This window comes from Simochromis diagramma, unplaced genomic scaffold (genome assembly GCF_900408965.1).
Source record: "Simochromis diagramma unplaced genomic scaffold, fSimDia1.1 OVJJ01000337.1, whole genome shotgun sequence".
Taxonomy (NCBI): Eukaryota; Metazoa; Chordata; class Actinopteri; order Cichliformes; family Cichlidae; genus Simochromis; species Simochromis diagramma.
This window is the reverse complement of record NW_024386982.1, coordinates 363,478-385,900: the sequence shown is the minus strand read 5'-3', so window position 1 is coordinate 385,900 and position 22,423 is coordinate 363,478. Positions and strand designations below refer to the sequence as shown.

The 22,423-nt window shown below is 42.4% G+C and overlaps 1 protein-coding gene across 4 annotated transcripts in view; it reads right to left on the bottom strand.

Moving 5' to 3' along the window:
* chd7 (chromodomain helicase DNA binding protein 7) overlaps positions 1-22,423 on the bottom strand; it is a 70,383-nt gene that overhangs the window by 21,258 nt on the left and 26,702 nt on the right. For all 4 annotated transcript variants that reach the window (XM_040039594.1, XM_040039598.1, XM_040039595.1 and 1 more), the window contains exons 4-21: positions 21,259-21,722; positions 12,032-12,173; positions 10,066-10,197; positions 9,392-9,457; positions 8,322-8,377; positions 7,352-7,466; positions 6,955-7,038; positions 6,725-6,862; positions 4,927-5,048; positions 3,552-3,795; positions 2,424-2,600; positions 2,134-2,277; positions 1,953-2,051; positions 1,619-1,793; positions 1,322-1,538; positions 647-842; positions 343-510; positions 16-195 (exon numbers count right to left, since the gene is read on the bottom strand). In XM_040039594.1, the coding sequence (XP_039895528.1) occupies positions 16-195; positions 343-510; positions 647-842; positions 1,322-1,538; positions 1,619-1,793; positions 1,953-2,051; positions 2,134-2,277; positions 2,424-2,600; positions 3,552-3,795; positions 4,927-5,048; positions 6,725-6,862; positions 6,955-7,038; positions 7,352-7,466; positions 8,322-8,377; positions 9,392-9,457; positions 10,066-10,197; positions 12,032-12,173; positions 21,259-21,722 (2,919 nt within the window). The remainder of the gene's footprint in view (positions 1-15; positions 196-342; positions 511-646; positions 843-1,321; positions 1,539-1,618; positions 1,794-1,952; positions 2,052-2,133; positions 2,278-2,423; positions 2,601-3,551; positions 3,796-4,926; positions 5,049-6,724; positions 6,863-6,954; positions 7,039-7,351; positions 7,467-8,321; positions 8,378-9,391; positions 9,458-10,065; positions 10,198-12,031; positions 12,174-21,258; positions 21,723-22,423) is intronic.

The window sequence follows — 22,423 nt, the reverse complement described above, 5'->3', positions numbered from 1 at the left end:
AATTTTTTTTGTCACCTTAGCAAAAGTGGAGCCCTTGCCCTCGGACTCAATGGTGATGGTGTGTGTTCGTCTCTGGAGGATCTGGTCAATGTCTTCCTCGCAGAATTTTGAGCCTTCGTCTTCCTCGTCCATAAGAGCTCCGTACGCTCCCTTTCTCAGCAGGTCCTCGATTTCTTTCTTTGACAACTGCTGGACCTGGACAATGAAGGAAAATATTTATTTCCTCTCTCTAAAGGGTCAGGTGCTTAACCCAAAGAAGAAGGATATGATAATTTGAAGGATGAACTTTAAAGTGGACTGATGCTGTTATGTGTGGATATATCCGCTGGTGTGAGGTCTCACCCCGCTGTTGGCATTCTCTCGTCCACTCATGCTCTGGAGAACAGCCTTGTCAAGTCCCAGCTTCAGGCTGGCCTTGTCAAACATCTCCCTCTCATAGCTGTTCCTGGTGATTAGGCGGTAGATCTTGACAGACTTGGACTGGCCAATACGATGACACCTTGCCTGGGCCTGGAAGAAGACGCATTTAGAGTTTTAAACACATTTCTGCCTTTTTCTGTTGATTCTCAAGGACACTATTCATTTGGAGATGACTGAAGATGCAGCGCAGATTTATTTCAGAGCACACATCGGGGGTGGGGTGTACCTGGAGGTCATTCTGGGGATTCCAGTCAGAGTCAAAGATAATGCAGGTATCTGCTGCAGTCAAGTTGATGCCGAGTCCTCCAGCTCTCGTGCACAGCAGGAAGACAAAACGATCCGAGTCTGGTCTAGAGAAGCGGTCGATGGCTGCCTGCCGCAGGTTACCACGGACTCTACCATCTATACGTTCATATGGATATCTGGACACGGAGCAAGACAACCGGTCACAATTACAGTTAAAGTGGAATTGCACACAGCAGTACAAGTTTTGTAGCAGAAGCAGAAGTTGTCTCAAGCGGCCTGCAATGCCAGTCTGACCATATTTTAATGGCTCATCTCAGCTAAAATAAACCTGATGGAATGCAGATCCTCTCTTTGTTCTGCTCTGCCAAAAGCTGATGTTGAAAAGTGACGCTCCATTTTGTTTCTCGGTCTGCGTTTCACTGCACATGTGAGCATTCCAGTGCGAGTCAAAGCGAGATGTCTGTACTCAAGTTCATTAAGTTAGATATCTGCATGACACGAGTGCTTAGAGCAGTCGAACCTTATCATCTGACACTTTAGTCATGTTTAACACGAGCATCCGCAATTAGTTCAGTGAGTTACTTTTGGGTAAATCGAGTATTGGATACAACCATGCTGACAAAAACTTGATATTTAACTTCCACAAACTTCTCACCGTTTCTGGATGAGGTAGTCCTCCAGGATGTCCAGACAGCGGACCATCTGACTGAACACCAGGACTCTGTGACCGCCAGCTTTGAGTTTGGGAAGCAGCTTGTCAATGAGCACCAGCTTTCCGGCAGCCTGAATCATGGCTTGGAGGGCCATGTCTGGCATATCTGCCCCACAACTATGGGAGTCCCTGAACTCCTCAATGATTTTTTCTTCCGCTCCTGTGCAACAAACAAGTTTACAGTTACAAACATTGAGAATTACAAAGTCATTCTTTCATTTTGGGGAGCTGAGTATGTACCATTAATGAGGTAAGGGTGGTTGCAGCATTTCCTCAATTCCATCATGGTGTTGAGGAGGTTGGGGACACTGGCTCCTCCGCCTCCAGCCCCTCCAGCCCCTCCTTTGGACAGGAAAGAGAAGTTCTTCTCCAGAATGGCCCGATAGTATTTCTTCTGGATGTTGGTAAGCTCCACCTAACAAAACAAAAAGTCATTTATTCAAATCATTTTAATTCCAAACTCCAGTGTTGCCAGGACTGAAATGGGCTTAATGTTTCCCCCCCCCCCCCTTTTATTATATTTGCTTTGTTTGGCAACTGCAGAATCACTGCTATTCTGGTAAAAGGGTTCTACCTCAATTATGGTCTCCTCCTTCGGGGCCAGGTTCTTTTCCACATCCTCCTTCAGTCTTCTGAGCATCATGGGCTTCAGAATGCCCTGCAGTTTTTGAACCTGATATACACAAAGGACATGTCACTGCAGTGAGAATTCAGCAAACATGAAAAGTCGTCCTACAGCAGAGTATCCCCGTTACCTGTTCTTCAGTCTTAAGGTCTCCAAATTCAGTCATGAACGTTTGTTCAGATGGGAATCTCTCCGGCTCCAGAAAGTTCAGTAAGCTGAAGAGCTCCTCCACAGTATTCTGGAGAGGAGTTCCTGTCAACAGAACTTTGTGCTCCTAGAGAGACGGTGAAGAAAGATTTAGAGTTTCTAAAAATGCAAGCAGGAAATGTTGACAGAGCTTTAACCCACTGAAGAAAATCACATTTGTCCTTTGGTCCTGTGAATCAAAGAAAATTACAACCACATACATCTGCCACTCACCATGTCCATCATTTTGAGTCCCTCCAGTAGTTTGCAATTTCGATTTTTGAGACGGTGGGCTTCATCTATCACCACACAGCGCCACGGGATGCTGCGCAGCTCTGGACAGTCAGCCAGAATCATCTCGAAAGTTGTTATCACCGCATGGAACCGATACACTCCCTTTATTATTTTACCCTGGAGAAGTGATAAAAAAAAAAAAAAAGAGGAAAAGCATGAAGGTCAACAAAACAGTCACCATTTGTTGCAAACGCGAGTCAAAGACAGACTTTGAAACAGAAAAAGTCTGGACGTTAACGCTCTGATGTCTTCACCTGAGCATCTGGTTTCGGTGTTGTTTCTTGAGTATTTCTAGCTGTTATGCAGCTTTTAATTCAAACCAGGTCAAACGCCCCAAACCTCCTCTTGCTATCATAATCTGTAAAGATCTACCTGGAAAAGTCCCAAGCATTTGGTGCGTGTGAGAAAGCAGATAGGCTCCCCACGACCTTGAGGATTACCCCAGTCTGGATTATGAACAAGAAGCTAGGCAAGCGCACTAAAATGCTGCTTCGCAGGCTTGCTGTGACACAGGTTACACTAAAAGCTGTTAGCAGCATTGTACAAAAAGAGCTTACAGTTTCCGGCTTAAAGCTAGAGGACTAAAAAGAGCTTATGCAGCAGAGGAGCGCTGTCCATCCCCAGCTAGCTGAGGTGGTGTTCAGACCTAGAGACCTTCTCACACAGCAGCATCCTGTTTCTGCCTCCCTAATCTACACCTCTATGATCCTTCTCATTTTTCCCTCATACAAGCTGTCACAAATATGTTAGATGCGTAATGAAATATTTGACTTTAAAGCCTATACTATGAAGCAGGATTTAAAGATTTAAAGGTAAACATAAGCAACTCTACTACTAGTACACGTCTCCATAATTGTTACTGGTATGATGCTGTTAATTGCACCCCTAATGTCAAACCCAGAGGAAACCCGGGGATAACTTATTGAATAGATAACTAGCTGTGTGTGAACATTTATCCAGCTCAGGAGGATACCCCGAATATGTTTGAATAGGTTTGCTTTATAGTACAAGGCAAATGTATTAAAGGGGAAAGGGTATTTGATATTTAAATGTTTAATTCCCTCTTACCTGTGCATCTCTGTAGTACATCTCATAGGCCTGGATGGTCTTCCGGCTGGCCTGACTGCCATGGTAGACCACCACGTTGAGCTCAGTCCAGGTTCTGAACTCTCTCTCCCAGTTGGGAATGGTGGAGAGCGGTGCGATGACCAGAAACGGCCCTTCAATGCCCTTCATGTAAATCTCATAGAGGAATGTAATTGACTGGATGGTCTTCCCCAGACCCATCTCATCAGCCAAGATACAGTTACGTCTGTGGGGGGACAAAGGCAGACAGACGCCTTTTATATCACCTGTATTTGCGCACACTGACCACAAATTTCTTAAACAGTCTTCCATAAGCTCTTTGCTTATTACATCGCTTCACCCCTTTGGAAAATCTGTTTTCCAAATCAGTGTTCTAATGACAAAAAAAGCTGGAAAATATTTGGGTGTTAGCTCTCCTGTTGGATTTGACTGAATTCCATCAATAGATACCATATGTTCCAAAAATATCCATGACAATTATTCACATTGGTGCACATAAAAGCACAACAGAAGTTTAAAGGAGATCTGCTTATTTCTAGCTCAAAGTATTTATTCTTGTGCTCTACAGTTCACAATAATCAACTTTTATGCTATACTGGTCTTTGATCCAGCCCCTCAGTTTTTCCCCTTCTTGATGTGCCTGTGACCTCCATATTAGGGATAACTACTCTTTCCGAGTGCAGGGCCTAGAGTAGGAAAAACTGTGTCGAACAGAACTTTCTGACCAGTTTGGAGGCTAAGCTTTCACCTCACAAGGATTATGTGTGCATACACTGATGTGATCATCTGTCTCCCTATGCTCTCTCTCTCTCTTCTTCTCTTTGACCTAACCAACTGCTCATTGCTGCCTCTCCCTGAGCCTGGTTCTGCTGGAGGGGAGTTCTTCTATCTCAGCACCGCAAAACGCTCGCTAATAGGGGATTGTTTGTCGGGGTTTTCTCCAGAACACTGTAGAGTTCTGAGAACTCTTTAGCTTAAGAGTCTTTAGCTTAAAAGTATAAAGTGCCTTGAGGGAACTGTTGCTGTGATTTGGCGCTAAAAAAAACAACAAAAAAACAACAACAACAACCCTGAATTGAGCACCACAGAAAAATATGAAAAACACAACAGCTCCAGTTTAAAACAGTCATTTCAGTTCCATTTGTGTCGAGCTGCCTTCCTGAACACTTTGGCGGTGTGATTTCAGGCACAGATTATGACGCCAATGGGAAGGCTTAAACAGCAGTGCACCACAGGGCTATTTAATATTCACTTTAATGCCCACTTAAGAATATTAAGTAAGGTGATATCACATGTGCAGACTGACAGAAGCAGTTAGAAGACTAATTCAAAGAAAATGCAATTAATGGTGACTTACGAGTTGTACCAGTTGAAAGTTAGCCAGTTGAGGCCTTCTAGCTGGTATTCCCTGAGTGCATTGCCGTTCCTGTATTCCCTGGAGCCCTCCAGCTTTTTCCAGTCAGCTGCAGGAGGCCGATCCTGGACACAACAATAAAACATATAGGGTTATTAAAAAACAGTCAGTGTTGATGACTGCAGTGTTTCATAAAGATGTAGATACTGTTTGTGTGTTTGAGGGGTTAGAATTATATGCGTGTTGCTCTGGGTGCTTTTGCTCACTAAAAGCTTTCACCCTTACAAGTTTTCCTTTGCAAACACTTTTTTTGCCCAAGCCCTTTGCGGCAAATAACTGAACAAAAAAAACCCCAACTGCCTCTCCTGTGAGTCTTCGTCCTGGGAGTGTAACTCCAGAACTATTGAAGGCAATACTGCCCCTTGTTCTGTTTTGCAGTCTTGAAGTTATGCAGAGCATCTTCAGAACAGAATGACAACTACAGTCCAAAATGGTGGAGTTGAGCATTGATTGTATTGTGTAGGTAGATGGAGACACGACGGCAGAGTAGTCATTCCAGTTTTACTTCTTGGTAATCTACTCAAGTCTGCTACTTGGCAGTCTCCATGAACAAGTATGGCTGGTCATGGAAAAAACAAAAACGCCTACAGGTATGCGGACGTCTGCACGGACCCTTGGGCTCACTGATGACAAGATTTTAGAAGGCATCCAACTGCAGGTGGAGATCCTTTAATCCATCCAAAGAACATGGATGGCCAGACAGGAGCCAGCCAGTATGGAAAACATGACAACTGGTCATGAGCATGACAAGCTTTTCTTTTCTTTTAATACATTCAGTGTTTGTTTTCTGTTACATAACACCCTGATTTCAGTTGTGTTTACACTAAACAGCGCCCCTTTCTGGGTAAGTAAAGTTTCAGTCCCAAATTAGCTAAAGGCATTAGCAGCACCGTGCTGTTGAGACAATGAAATACAATCCAGGATGCTCACTTGGACAAATTAATGTGATAATACTGCACAGCTTTTAATACAGAACTTTACAACTGGTTGTAGCCATTGGTGGCAGGTATTTTAGCGAGTGAGCTGTACACGTGTTTGATTAGCTTGCAGGACAAAGTCACATTAAAGGAAAAGTTTAACCTAAGTCAACTTTTTGGCTAGATGACCCAGGGTTTTTTGGCAGGAGACCATGCTGACAAAAAAACCACAGTGTTAGTACCCCGCTGCACTGACAGACTGGATCCATTCTAATAAGTGAAAGGGTTATATCTTTCACACATGGTTTCTGTCAGCAGCCTTAGGATGCCTCACTTTTTAAACCACATATTACAAATGAAACTGATGTTGGGTTATTAAGGATTTTTTGACCAACTAAATTGATGGAATTCATCCTCTGGGGAAAAGGCCCTTGGTCCACACTGCAAATGAGGCTAAAAATAAAACTGCCTCCCAATGCTGCCACTCTATGATGGAGCATTACTAGCACGGCCCTTAAGGAGAAACAGTAGGCAGGAGTTAAAATAGATGGATTCAGGCTGAGGAAAGAGTGATGGAAGGAGAGACCACAGCCAGTCAGCTGCTTCTGTTCAGCATTAAACACACTGTTAGTGGTTTGGCTTGGCCACAAGAGCAGGGCGTATGTGTGCGAGTGTGTAAGACCACAAAAACGTGGCCCTGTGGAGAGCAGTTAAGGGAGCTGTAAATCTGGAAGAGGAAGGAGCAGACAGCAGGCCAATACACACGAACACGCCTATAAGGAGGAGACTAGGAGACAGACAGCACCCAAAGCACAGCCACTCACCACTCTCTTAGTGTTGGGCGTGCGTGCTCCGATACGCTCAAATTCGTCTATCTTGGACTGGTCGATGTCGGCCTTCAGCTCCCAGGTGGAGTCTTCGTAAGGCAGACTGCACCACTTCACCAGATATAAGGTCACCGTCTGCACACATAAAACACAGGGCGCTTTGGTGAGTGTGGGTGTAGAGGAAAAAAAAGAGAGAGGCTCAAGCCCAATGAAAGAGATCAAAGCACCTCTCCATTTTCATCTGTGCTCTCTGAAACGTCCAGGACACGGTCCACCTCCACATAGTCAGGGTTAAAAGGCTCATCATCCATCTGCAGAGAAAAGAAGTGGAGTTTTAAGATACACTGAATATGAAATAATGAGGCCTTGCAGAGTAAACTCCTCTGTATGAAATGTGTTCTTAGTTTTATCTACCCAGCTTTTCTATTTAACAGCTCTATGTGAAACTCAAGTCAGTGTCTGTATAAAGCAAAACACTGGAGGAAAAAAAACAATTTTATAGCCAGCAACATTTCTTGACACATTCCATTCAGAAGCACTCCTTTGAGCCAAAGTCTGACCCTTGTGAGTGGTTACTTCCATGCAGTGGAAGGTCTGGTTTGTGGTGCAGCGTTTTGGTCTTACCTCAGTTATAAAGGTGTTGAGTTGTTGCTTGGCCTTAAACCTCTTGACCTTCTGGTGTATCCTCTTGTCCTTTTCTAGTTCCTCCAGGTCAGCCCAGCGACAGTGGAGGTATGAACTGAGAAGCACAAAATAAATTTCACATCAGTCATTTCAAAGAATTGGATGCTATAAACTAGAGGAAGAAAATCGTATGTGATGTCGTAGGGAGATCTCCAAGTCTATCAGCTCGAGTACTTCTTACAGAAACTGTGTCTCACGGATTAAAGACATTTGTATCTCTGTTCTGGACTGCTTAGTCAAAAGTCTGGTAAAGTCCATCACCTCCGATTTGACACCAGTGTGTTTTTGTGCAGATGTGTCCCCCAAACATCCAAATTAAATCTACTTCAATGTCTGCATATATCAGCTCTCCTTGCCTTCTATGGCTGCGAGCTCAAAGTATTTCGGACTCTGAATCAGACAATAGAAGCTCTCCAAACTTATGAAAAATGTATCGTTTCCGGCATATCATAGACTTAATTATTGAGAAAATAAATGATCCAGTATTAGTTGTATCCCTGTCCAAAGGAGGGTTAATTCTTTAAACTGCCAGCTGCTAAAATCAAAGCTGAAGCGAATCAAGAATTAAGCACACTTTATTTATGTTAAATGCTGGGGTCAAATTTGCTTAGAGAACAAGCAACTTTAAATTGTTTTTGTAAAATGCATTGTTACGTTTCACACAGCAAGAGACAGAAATGACACAGGTATCTAATGAATGAAAAGCATTCCATGTGCTTATCATTGTGATAGGATGCAACTGCACCAGTTGTGTTAATAATGCGAGAAAGGATCTGGATCACATACTTAAAAATGTCCCTGTGTTCACTGAAATAGGTCTTTAAATAAATAGAAAAAAAGAAGAACGAGGCAGCTCTGATGTGAAAGAAAAAGAGCAAAAAAAACCAAAAAAAGCCGAGCTACTACTCACAAGCCCTTGAACTTGACGTAGAACTCCTCCACCTCCACTTCCTCCCCCGACTCCCGCTGAAAAGAAAAACGATACAAAAAAGGGATCATAATCACAGCAAATACAGCAGCTGCAAAAGTGGCTCAACATTATTATACAACATGTGGTCGAAGTAGTGAAGGAGCCTGCACGTGAGTTTCACTCTGACACGTCATTCAACAGTAAACTGTCTCAAACTGAGAGAAAGGGGTGCCCTTCATGTAATGTGTAAGCAGCCTTGCACCTATTTAACATTTTGGCTACAACATGCTGATCAAAAATAAATAAGGCTGTTGAAGAAGTTTTAATGGGTTTTAACAGGAAATACTTGAACAAATTCAACTGCTAAAATCTGTGTGACTGAGCATTTTGTTTCATAAATGCATAAAAAGGGGAAATACCAAAACAGTAGCGCTTTCAAGCAAGGCTGTCCACTTTCATTCACCATTACTACTGCACACACACCCTCTACCATGCTACTACTACTGTAATGCCATGAATCATCAATCACACACACACACACACACACACACACACAGCCTGAGGAAACGCTAGTTTGGCGTCTGGTGTAGCTAGTATTGCGGTTTTGGCTGTGTGCCAAGCCCGAGGTCAACTCTGAACAGAGCTACAAGAGAAAAAGAGTGGTGTGAGTGTGCTTGTGCACGGGAGTGTGTTGTGGTGGTGGGCAAGGGGGTGGGGGGGATAACCCATTGGCAGCTGGCTAGCAAAGGAGAGTTGGCTGGCGATTGTGTGTGTGCGCTTGTGTTGGCTCAGGGATGATCTCTCTTTAGACAAGGCGTAGAAAACAAAGCAAGGCCGACACCTACACACAGTCAATCGCAGGTGCACACAGAGCTCAGAGCATACACATGCTGAAATATAAGGAATCTGCTTTCCAAGTGAAAACATGCTGCATAAGCAACGTATGTATGTGTAATGTGCTTATGTCAACTGTGGGAAGGCTAATCACATGACGCAAACCACGACTCTGGCCACCCTGTGGATCTGTGTATTGTGTTAGTGTCATTAGGGTGTGGATCTGTGCAGCTCACTTGTTTTTTGGAGGTGCGCATGCCCATGATCTTCTCTACAACTGGTCCTTCAGCTTCAGCCACATCCTGGAAACACAAAACAAGCAAATTCATTCACCGTGCTGGATTGTTTCATGTGATGTCTGGATTGGATACTGGTCTGATCTGGATTAAAAATAAAAATAAAAATCTAGCTCGGGTATTAGTTACATCAGGCCAATCTGTTACGTTCAATGCTGTGCGTTTACTACACCACATGTTAGCAGAAGTGCACTGGTTGCAATCCAACACAACATGAAGGAAGCTGACAGCAAAGCGTTGTCAATTTGGATGCATTTCCTCCTAACTGCCTGCTTCAACAACGTTTACTTCCTATATTTGCTATAGTTGTTGAACCTGCTGCAAACCAATCAAATGATTCGAGATGAATGCAAAGCTCACTCCTAATATATTCATCACTCCACTTATGGTAACATAAGTACATGGACATTGTCAACAACTTGATTACAATGATTTCACTTCATGTGTCTCTTGCCAGCTTCGTTCCACATTTCAGTACATCAATGTTCAAATGCAGCCTTACACATGTTATTCCAAACGGGCAAATATGACAAACAGCATCATTCAATCGCATCATTTAGCTTCTGACAAGTGGTTCACTGAAGACAAACCAAGAACTGAAATCTTGGCTGCACCTGTTGCTGCGATGAGGACGATGGAGACTTTGGCGATGGCGAGTCGTCTCCGCTGTCATCGTCTTCAGAGATCCTGAACTCCAGATCCTCTGTGTACCTCTTCCTCTTCACCTGACGGCTAGACCGACGCTTCTGATAAACAGAGGGAGAGTAAGAACATTTAGGCTACGTTCACACTGGAGGTCTTAATGCTATTTTTGATCAAATCTGATTTTTTTTGTCTGTTTGTTCACACTACAAATAAAATTGACAGCAAACGCACTCTAGGGTGAACGGTTCACGGCTCTCAAAGCAGCCCACATGCGCAAAAGAAGACGTCACACACAACGCGTGTTTACGGAAGTAAAAATGGCGGCTACAGAGCTAGTAGGTGTTGTTGCAGCAGTCTATCAATTTCAGCAGTTGTAACCGACAGAATTTTGACAAATTAATTAGAGAAAGGACACTGAGAAAAAAAAAAAAAAAGAGAGCCCGTGCTTTAACAATGGCCACCATGCTTTCTTGTTTGTCTTCTCCGGTGCTGATAATTGGCGTCTGTCTTGTGTCAGTGACGTAAAAGATGGATTTAATGCGACATGACCATTCAAACAGCAGCCACTTTCTAAAACATCAGTATGTATCGGATTCAGTACCACATACGAAAGTGACCCAGGTCGGATTTGAAAATATTGGATTTGTGCTGTTCAAACTGTCAAAGCAAAGTCGGATTTGATGCACTTTCGCCTGCAGTGTGTAGCCTCAGTGGAAGGAGGAAGGCAAAAATCACTGCGAGATCTCGCAGTGATTTTTGCCTTCCTCCTTCCACTAACTGTACAGCAAATTAAAATGTCTCCCATTTTAAAAATTCTGATGACGCTCATTGTATTGTACATTTCCTCCTTTTTCTATGCTTCACTACATGCTGTACAAAGTGAGCCACTTCACTGCCACTTGCTGTAGTGGTTCTACTATATTTACTGCGGTATTTTACTTATTTTATCCAGCTGTTTTGTTTTAGTGTCATTTTTTGATTCGATTTTGCTTTGTACATTTATTACATTTTTATTTAGCATTTTACTGTGGTTCTTTTTAGTCTTTTAATTTGTTATTTATTGTGCAGAATATTTTTCTACTTCACTAATTTAATTCTATTCTACTTTCTTAGATATATAACACAGATTTCATTATTGTTGTATGCGTTTACTGGTTGCATTTAGGCTGCTATCCCAACTTTTGGGATGAATATAATATCCTAACAAATCTGCACTGGTAAGCGGAAAATGAAGGGCTGTACGTCATCATTCACCAGGCATTATTTTTTATTATTCACTATTCTGTGGCATATCACCCAGCATGTTATCCATATTTAAAAAACCAAAACCTTTACAATTCAAGGGGCTCAGAATGTTTCAACATAAGAGCGTGAAAACAAACTAGGGTAGCAGCCTGGAGAGGACATGTTTAAGGGGACATACAGCTGCTAAAGTGCTTTCCTGTTTGAATTAGAGCCACAACTCTTCATACAGCTAATAGCCAGATGCTACTCTCTTCAAGATCCACATAATTATATCTGCACATAATTTCATGAATCTGTTCATGGGTTCATGGACACGTTCCAAATTCTAAACCAGTACTTAAAAGTATATTTTCAACTATTCTCTGCAGCCTGGTAGAGAAACTACACCACACTCGAAATGTAAAATTTAAAAAAATAAATAAATAAAATAAAATGCAGCAGCTGAAAAGTTGCTGATGATGCATGATGTCAACTTGACAGGAGGGCTTATCTGCTTGGTCTGTCAACATGGCTGGTTTACAACACAAACAGCAGACGCCTGCTGGCTCAGTGCCGTCTATCTCTACAGGTCGTGACACAGATCTGAAAAGGTTTTCATGACCTCCTGCTTTTTAAATTACTCTGTACATGTGTTTTAGTCCTGCTTTTATGGCATTGCAAAACTTTCTACGACAGCTTTCCTTTTCATACCTGTACGCCATCATCATCCTCTTCCTCAGGTGGAGACAGAGGTGGAGACTTCACCTCAGCATCATCGTTGACCGAGAACTCTCTCTTTCTCTTTGAATCCTTCTTAGCAGCACTGGCCCCACCCTCTGACTCCACTTTTTTACTGTTACAGGATACAATGGAAAGAAGAGAGAGAGAGAAAAAAAAAAAAACAACAAGTTAGAATGAGCTCATCAAAAAAAAAAAAAAAAAGAAAAGAAAAAGTGTCTAACCACAAAATAAAGCCATTATTCAAAGTACTACCTTTTTTACATGTGTGCGCCCCTGTCTGTCCCAAGGCAATCGCCATGTTTGATTTACCCATTTAGAAATCATTAGTGTGCCTCAGGCTCTGGCACACAGGGGGTTAATGTGATGAAAGACTGCATGGAGGCACAGGGAGAGAGGGAGCAAGAAAGAGAGGGGGTGGGGTGGAGGGCAGAAAGAAAGACCCAAAAGGAGGGAGGGAGGGAGAGAGAGACAGGCAGACAGAAAGAGAGAGGGAGGGGGAGAGCAAGGCCTGTGAGAGGAAGGGGGAGGGGCTGAGGGGCCCCCAGGCTTCCTCCAATCTATGGCATGGAAAGAAAGAGGAGCTGGCTCTGTCTGAGAGCTTGTGTGCATTCACACCACAGAGGTGAGAGGACACTCGGCATCCTTCTTCTGTCTGGCACGCAGCCTCACATTTCTACCCCTTCCAAACGGCAGATGTTTGTACGATGCAGGTTGAGTGACACCTCTGTTTGAACCATTCATCTCTAAAGTGCCAAAGACTATGAATTCACATAAGATATGCGGGCATCCCATCCAACACCCCCAAAAAGTTGTCCTTTCTTCAACAGAGCCTGGAGGCTGTTGAGCTGAGCCCAGTAAACTGTTTTATTTTAGCAGGTACAGAGACCTTGTACAACAATGGAGAGGTCATGCTGAGGCAGGGATCACACTACTGACTAGTTAATTTTCAAATATTAAAATGCTTTTTTTCCCTTTCTGGGTTTCAGTTTCAAAACTAGATGTATTCTGAAAATCTGACAATGAAAAGCCCAATCTTTCAAACCAGTCCAAGCTTATTAGCCTTTAACTACTCTGCACCTGCAATCTAAAAATCAGATGACAGCAGAATACTGAGAAAACAGTATCACACCTTACTTTTTACAGCTGTGCGCACCAAAAACACTCAGAAACACAAAGCAACTCTGGTCATGATCATAGTTTTCGTGTTAATGTAACCTAAAGCATCACCACAGATTTCACTTTTACACCCACTGTGGAATCCTAATGAAGGGTTCAGATAAAACAAAATGCATTTTCTCCTCATAGTTGATAAAATGCAAAGACACACACTGATGCAAATGGCTGTTGAGTGACACAAAGTTGGAAATACTTTGAAGCTGTGTAATAAACATTGATGTACACTACCCAGTGATTGTGTTTTCCTGCCAACTACTTTACTAGTTTATTGAGTGGGAGAAAAGTCTAAAAGTGAGACAACACTCAAAGTTGAAATACTGTTTGGGCATCTGAAACTATGAACAAATGTCTGTAACACAACACACACATAAGTTTGGTAATGTAACTCTGACCCTGTACTCAAAGTATTGTTAGATCATGTCGAAGTATTTTCAACTTTTTGTCGCTCGCCAGGCTTCTGCATCATTCTGCATTTTTGGATTTTATCAGTTGTGAGAAAACCTAGTTTCATCTGAATCCATCATATATTACAAAAAAACCAATTTGTAGGCAGCAGGAGTGTGCCATTTATTTTTGCATGAAAATTGCAAGCAATAATTTAAGTCTTCAGTAGTACTTTGGAAGGAAAATGGTCCCACGACTGACTTAGGGTTGAATATTTGTGGGTTTTAAAACAGTGCGAAAAAACAAACAAACAAAACTACAGCAACTTTATTTGCTAGAAACCTAGGAGGTACCATTCATACTTGTTTCAAACAGGATCAGGATCACCTGATTCTTTGTAGGTGCATAATTTTATACTTTTCACGATAAACACAGAGTGAAGAACGTTATCTTCTTAGATTGCTTTCATCACCTCACTTGAGACCTCACCTTTGAGACACTGCATGGCTTATATAGAGCAAACAATCAGAAATACTGCATAAAGCTTCAATTAATAGTTACTGGAAGACTTGACCCACAAGTTGTAACTTGTGGGTCAAGTCTGCAGCAATGCAAAGTCAATCTGCAGCAATGGAAATGTACAACGGTATTCTATGACAAAGTGGCTGACACCTACCTGCAAAGAGAACTTTGCAGTGGATAGTTGTTTTTGTTTGTTTTTTTTGTTTAAATATGTTGTTACATAAAAGTTACTTTTGAAATAACTGGCTACAGATGAATCCGTGATTTTAAATAAAAAGTCAATGCTGGCAAAAATTTGAAGGCTAAGGACACTGCATGTTGATAAAAGACAAAAAAAAGTACTGTTAAAAGGTTTCATAAGTGATTAGCTGGCAGCGGGGATTAGCAAATCCAGCTAATTTGCAAACATGGAACTGGATCCACAATCAAACTGGCCATCTAAACCAAGCTTTACACTCCACTTTACAACATGTTGATTTATTTCAGAGTAAAAGTTATGTCAGGCCATCAGGCAACAGCAGTTTGTTCCACTAACTAACCTACTATGAAACAGAACATAACCATTTGTGTTGCTGCCTGTAGTGTATGCCCGATCTCCTTTCTCTGCTCTGTGCCTGTGTCGCTCGTCCCCTTTCCTGCTTGGTGCCTCTCTCCCTCCTTCCCTCCTGCTCGCTCATTCACCCTCCCTCTACATCTCTCACCCCCTCTCTGTCCCTGGGGCCCTTCTCCTTTCATCCTCACGCCAAGAGCAATCACCATCTCCGTGGTAACGGCTGGTCATGTGACCTGCACCTGTTCCTCTGGCTGGTCGCCACACGCTGGAGCCATCTGGCCACACACACAAGCACGCACACAAACACACTTCTCCACTTGGCTGCCTTCTCTCTCTTCCTCCTAGCTTCGTCACGGCCCCACTTCTTAATCGCACCCTCACCTCTCTGCAGCTCTTCATGCTCAATCCATCGTCTTTCATCGTTTCAACACTCTTCTAAAGATCTGATTTTCTGTCCAGTTTAATTAGCAAAAAATATATATCAACATTTACTTTATAAAAGGGCTAAAGCAACTTTTTCTTGAAACAAATGTTTACCTGAAAATGTGACTTTAGAATATACTGTACTCTACTATTCCAGTGTGCCTGTGGTGCAAGCATATACTTGAATGCATTATGACATCGCTACAACTGTGTTTACATGAACAAAACCCATCAAGTTCCTAAAAAGGAATAAATGAGTCAAACAAATCTTGTAAGATAGTGTAGATTCTTTTCTTGCTTCTATATCCCTGCCTGCTCCCGCTGGCTGCAAACAAGACACTGTTATCAACTCATCTCTTTAAGGAACTTGACCTAAGCCGCCTATTACAGCATAAACCTAACATAAAAGATTCACGCAGCCACGGTTACGTCATTCACTGGTTAGCAAGAGGAAGTTGCAACGCAACAAGTACGCCGACTCCAAAAAAACAAAAAACAAAAACATCCAAAACAAAGTATAACAGGAAGGAATACATGGCCATCAGGCCTCCAGCTGTCCACTTCCATAACAGAGTAATCTAGGCTTTGGCATTTTGAAGCCTCAAGTGAGCAATAATTAGATCTGACACTGAAACCGAGGGCAGTTATTAATAGTTTTGTATTTGTTTTTTTAGTTTTTGTTTTCACTTCGGTATTAGCGCAGTTAGTTGCAAAAGTGGTTTTTAGTTCATTTTGTTTGAAATGTGTTTTATTAGTTATGAAAGTTAGTATCTTCAATTATTACAATATGAGGCCATTCATCAGGGGAAACGTTCAGGATATTCAGAAGAGACATTACAAGTCAAATATGAATCAGAAAGCCTCACATCCATCTGGAAGTAACAAAGACTAGAACTTCAGGCACTTCCAATATTTTATCTAGGGATTTTTTTTTTTTTTGAGTTATTTGAGTAATTTTTAAGCCAACAATATCAATTCTGTTTTCATTTACCACTTTCCTCATTTTTTTATTTCCATTTCAGGTACCCACAATGGTTTTGTTGTCCCCATAATGTGGAATATATTTTATACAAAATGTATGTTTTGTATAAAAATGTTACAAAATGTAACAAAACAAAAAACACCCATCTTTTACAGTTAAGTAGGCAAGATGTGCTCTGTCGATAAGGCTACTTGCTTTTTTTTTTTTTTCCAAAGCAAATAAAACCAACATGAAAGAACTGTGGTGATGTATTTGGTCAGGGCTCCACCAACGACAGCCTGTGATAAGACCAACAGTGCCACAAATCTCACAATGGGACTGCTGCTATGAGCTGTGTCTACTGGCTAACCGATAAGAATGAAGCATGAAATTACACTGTTAATTTGCTGAAAACAAAAAGAAACAAACAAAAAAAAAAAAAACAAAGAGAAAGAAAATACAATATAAAACAAATTGTTTGGGATTGCAACAAAGAAGTAGTTGTGGCAGCAGACTTGTTTGTATGATGTGCCGTTACCATGGGCCAATGGAGACAAAGCAGGGGAACAAATGGCAACAACCACCCTTGTTTTGGGCATGATTCACAACAGATTATCACTGAAGAGTTCACATTCAAACTTGGCCTAACCAAGTTCATCAGCCCTATCTATGCTTACAACACTGCACAAATTGTAGTCACCTGAAGATTACATTAATAGACTGCAATGTCGTCCATCATTTTAGGTTTACTTAATAAAAGTAACGTAAAACACTGTTAGTGTTTTGTTTTTGTAAATAATGTGGTAATTTACTTATGCACACCTTCACTGAAGTAACCTGCTGTGTGTGTCAGTGAGGAGCTGAGATGCTCCCTTCAGACCGGGATAAAGGAAAGACAGGAAGCAGAGCAGTGGAGTAAAATATTGGGATACAAAACGAAACTGAAGAAGAAGGGCGGAGTGGAACAGACACCTGCTGCTGTGATGAGTCATACCACTGAACCCCCATACACAGATCCACACAAAAAGTCCAGAAGGCAACGCACATACGCTTCTGTGTGTGTTCAGAAAGTGCTGTATTTGCACACAAGGTGTCTGCATGCATGTCTGCCTTCTTTGTGTGTACAGCAAACAAATCACCCTTGTGCATGCACACGTACACGCATATATGCACACACATCGAGGGAAGGGTGTGGCGCTGAGAGCTGTGTTATTTATAGATGTACTTCCTCAGAGAGGGAGCGCATGCGAGTGAGGGAAAAAGAGGATGGAGAGACAAGGCAAGGTCAAAGGAGAGGAGTGAGCTGACTGGACGAGTAAACCACCTGATTCTCCCGGCTTCGCTCACATAAGCACACACTCAGACCGTCCTGAACAGCTGAGACCATCTTCAATTTTCATTTATTTTGTCTGCTCATTAGGATCCAGTTGGCCTGCACAAATTTGTGGGGCAAATTTTTAACCTTTTCAAGAAAAACAGCTGCAATTGGAGGAACTTATTCATGCTCTCCGGTGTTAGAAACTGAATAACCATCAAGATATCCAGCAAAAAAAAAACTTGTATCAACAGGTACTGCAATCATCTAATACAGGATAAAACTTGCCTAACTAAACTCAATTTAGCCTACAACCTAGTATCTATCCATCAATGTAAGATGCTGGCAAGCATCATGAGCCTAACGTATAGGCACAGCTTGTGACAATGCCACAAACCTGTAAATAAAAGAGCAAGAACCAAATGAAAACAGCTTGTGTTCAAAGGGTTAAACAGCACAGCGGAACATGTTGGTTACACTGATTAAGCAAAGACTTCAGTCTGCTCCTGTGGTGGTTTATTTGTTCGTAAGGAGATGCAAATACACACAGCAGAGAGAAAACATACTGTAGTATGGTTGGGCCACAAGAAAAACCCTTGAGCTTTGAAGATTATTTCTCCACCCACTGGTGGAAATCTCACATAAATCCCCCCAAAATGTAACGGAACATATGTGCTAGTGGCCTTGCAGAGCCTTGTCAAAGTTGGCTTTAGATCAAAAAGTTTAGCACTGATGGGTACATTTAATCAGATTTAGAAAGGAATTCCAGCCCCTTGAAAAAGACAACACACAAAAAAATGAAAGAAATTTATAAAAGCCTTAAGATTAGATTGCAATTAAAAACATACCATTAAAATTAACGTTATGTTGCACAGTTGTATCTACTTGTCATATAGATACAACTGTGATACAACAAGTGAGAGACCAGTGTAAAACTCCTCAGTGACAATCAATACAAGCTATATACTTACATTACAGCCAGCTGGCTGATCCAATAACTACTACAGAAAGCCTTGTTACACATCTTTGCTCCTCATCATTAAATAATTTACTGATTGTTAAAAATTATAATACGTCTGTTGAAATAGGCAGGCAGTTTTGCTGGAGATAACCTTAGCAGACAAGATATGGTTAGGTGAATGGTAAAAGGAGTGGTATATATTGCTTTTCCACTCAATTTAAGCACTCAAAGCTCTTTCTTGTACAAGTCTCATTCTTCAAATCCACTCACACTCAGATCAATCTGACTGATGAGGGTCAATCCACTGACGGCCCACTCACCCACCCCAGATGGCTAGTTACATTTTGCTGTGGGTAACTAGTGACAGTTAACTCATAGCATTAACTTTTAAAGTAATTTCAAAACAACTGACAGCAAGCCAGCAAGCCCCAGGTGATTAGATAATTGTAGATATGATTTTATCCACAGCTGGCAGCGAGCTGGCTAACCTTAGCTTACCACTCAGCTGGCGCAAAATTATATTTGAAGGATTCTAGGGATGTCACCAGAACTAATGCTTACAATACCTTTCAATCCGTAAAACATAAAACAGGTACTATTTTTACTTTTTCTTTTTTAAATACGCTGCCTCATACCGCTGTATAAGCCAGTCTTGATAACTGAAGGGGGCAGCATGCGCCCACAAGTGTTCTCGTATAGCCTTAGACGCAGCAGAAGAACAACATATACAAGCACCGGAAAAAATACATGTACAAGATGTATTTCACTGATAAGAAATGCAGTAGGAGTTGGGTGATAACTGCATAAAGGTAACATGCAAATGAAGGTATCATTCTTTTCAGACCAAAGGAAGAAGTGCTTGCTTTCGGAAAAGCACCTACAGGACCAGCATCTAGTCAGCAAGACCCATTTCTTTCAGGAATTCATAATACAAATTTTCTAATAGACACTTTGAGTTGCAAAAACCATGTTCACAAGTCATGGTTTGTAAGAAACCATGACTTGTGAAGAGCTCAACTTAATGAAAGCAATGACAAACTTCTCCTCAAAATATGGAGATTTACTGTTGCCTTGCTCATGTGCTCAAAACTTCACTCCTCAGTCCTCGGCTTAAATTAGAAAGACAAAGGAAGGGGGAACAAGGGGAGGGCAGTGAAGAGGAAAAGATGAAAGGATACACTCCTCTTTGTCAGGAAGGGGTGGGACTGGAGGGAGGAGAAGGGAAACGAGAAGAAAGAATAAAACAGAAGATAGTTGGGTGATTGCAGAGGTCCACCATTTTAGAGCAGCAGTGAATGGCCGGCAGCCATTATTATGCTAAATTAACCTGGGAGCTCCAGGCCGCCACTCAAGATGGAGGAAAGCCTGACAACAGATAAGAGCTAGTTTACACACACACACACACACACACACACACACACACACACACACACACACAGTTGAGAATGGACTCCTCACCCCCACATTTCCCACTGCCCTCACACTCACACAGTGTTGAGCTCAGGGTGTGGATTGGTCAGCAGCATGGCCTTCATTACCATTAGACGCAATTTTCTGCCACAAAGATTAGCAATGGCCCCTCCCCCAACACATGCATTCGCCCACACACACACACACTGCCCACCACCCCCACATTACACACACTCGCTCCAGCTGCCTCCCCCCTCTTTCCACACGCCCAAACTCTTTTCCAGTGGCCGGTGCATGCACACACACCTCCCCCAGTGTTGACCCCACTTGCTGCTTTGGCCCTCCCTCTTCCTTGGGATAAAAGGCTCCAAGAGGAAAGAGAGAGATGGGCCACGGACTACGGAAGAAGGAGAGAGAAATGGGGGGCCATCCTGACACATTCCTCAGACCGATCGAGTTTCCACCTTCACAATGAAACCGCTGCTGATACTCTCATACGCAAACACCCTGAGCTCTTCTTGCCTAGGAAGGCTCTCTGACTGGCTGGAAGAAACCAAGGGAAAGAGTAGCCACCGATTCAGAAAAACAGCTGTTTAAATGTGTATTTCTTAGGGAAGGTGAAAAAGGGGATGTGATAAATGAGAGAGGAAGGGTGTGAAAAGGCAGGGATAAGACTACAGAGTAAACAAAGTGAACTGAAGGTGATATCGGCAATCGCTGATAGGTGCTGGAAGTTACTCATCTATAACCTTGTACAGGAAGTTTAAACAGGACCTCACTCTTCCTCCAGAATTAAATGCGTGATACTGAATGTTAAAAACGGTAGCAGTTTAATTTTTATTAATAACATTAATAAAAATGTTATTCGTGTTGTTCTTCAGAGACTTTCAACTAAAAACCAAAAACGAGTTCTTGGCTCTGCTCCTCTTTGTTTAAAAACGAAGCCTGACTCTGTTTTAATATGTAGCGGTAAATGCAACTGATCCTCAGATGTGCCTGTTAGCAGGCCTTTGATCACTAACTCACACTTGTACACAGTGTGCAGCGGCTCACTGCTCAGGAGTTGTGACCCTTTTGGTTCCCCGTGCTTGCCCATGATGGGCCTAGAGATGTCTGTCTGTATCTGCACATACTATTTTTGTGCATCTACACTCAAGACAGCTTCAGCATTTGACATTAAAATCAAGATATCTCCAGCATGCTGAACTTCAGCACTTGAAATGTTACCCACATGACCCGAGACTGCCCGAGCTACCCTCCTCAGATTGATCCGTTTCTGTTTTCATGTGGAACTGAAATCTTCACAGTTCCACTTAGCGGTTAATGGTGCCAAATGCACCGTTGGGACGCTCTGGACATGAGCTCTTTACAGCTGATGAGAAATAAGCCCTTTCACCTGTTACCTGACACTTTAATCTGGTTTACTACAGTGACGTCCCACTCAACACCAACTATGACACACACAGTGACCATAATAGTGCATTAGTCCTACCTGGTTTTTTTGGGAGTCTTGGGCTTGGGTGTGGAGCTCTTGGCCTTCTTCTCCTTGGGCTCTTTGGGGGTCTTGGGTGTTTTGGGCGTCTTCGGGGTCTTGGGCTCTTTGGGCTCCTTGCCCTCAGTCTTCTCCTTTGGTTTCTTTTTCCGCTTTTTCTTCTCTTCCACCGGTGGTGAACTTCCCTCTACAAGTTCTGTGCCAGTAATGTGTTCACCACCATCACTTCCTGTTCCTGGAAATTCAGACTTTACGTCTTCCTCGCCGCCTCCTCCCGCTTTCTTCCCTGTACCTTCTTCCTCTCCATCCACTACTTTTGCCTTCTTCTTCTTCTTCTTTTTTGGCTTGGTCTCCTGGTCGTTGGGCTTCTCTGTGCTGATAGGCTGACCGGGGGCACTGGCACCAACTGTTGGCCTGTCAGGAACCGCCATCAAAACATCACCTGACGGGTCCGTGGGGGAATGCTAACAGGAAGGAGAAAGACATGCAAGTTACTCGTCAATTGAAAATTAGAGGGACTGAGAGAATAATACATACATTTACTATAACAAATTCCACAGAAACTGAACATAGCATTAATTTAGACAGTCCAGGAATAGTGCAAAGCTGCTGCCAGGAGATCAGCTGATCTCAATGCAAACAAGATTTATGCAATGTTATATAGAGTGTGCCATTCATGTTGCCTTAGCAGGGCCCCATTTTCTGTGCATCTACAAGCAGCTTTACAGTCCACCTCCACCCAGTCTTCCGCTTTCATGCTGCATCTAGTTTAGTGTCTTATCAGTTATTATTGATGCCTGTTCTCTGCTGAGGTCTTACTGTTGCTCTACCTATCTCTGTTCATTCCCTCAAATATATTTACATATATTGGGATGCTCTCAGGAAGTAGAGCAGTTCATCTACTGATTAGGAAGGTTGGTGGTTCGATCCCTGGCTGCTCCAGTCTGCATGCCAAATATCATTGTCAAGATACCAACTCCAAGTTGCTCTCCAATGCATCCATCGGAGTAAGAATGTGTGTGATTGACAGATAGGAAGCACTTAATAGAACAAAGTGTTTGTGTGAATGAGGCAATAAAGTGCTTCGAATGCTCCAGGAGAGAAGAAAAGCGCTATATAAGAATCAGTCCATTTATTCCAACAATCTCAATTTGCTGACATGTGA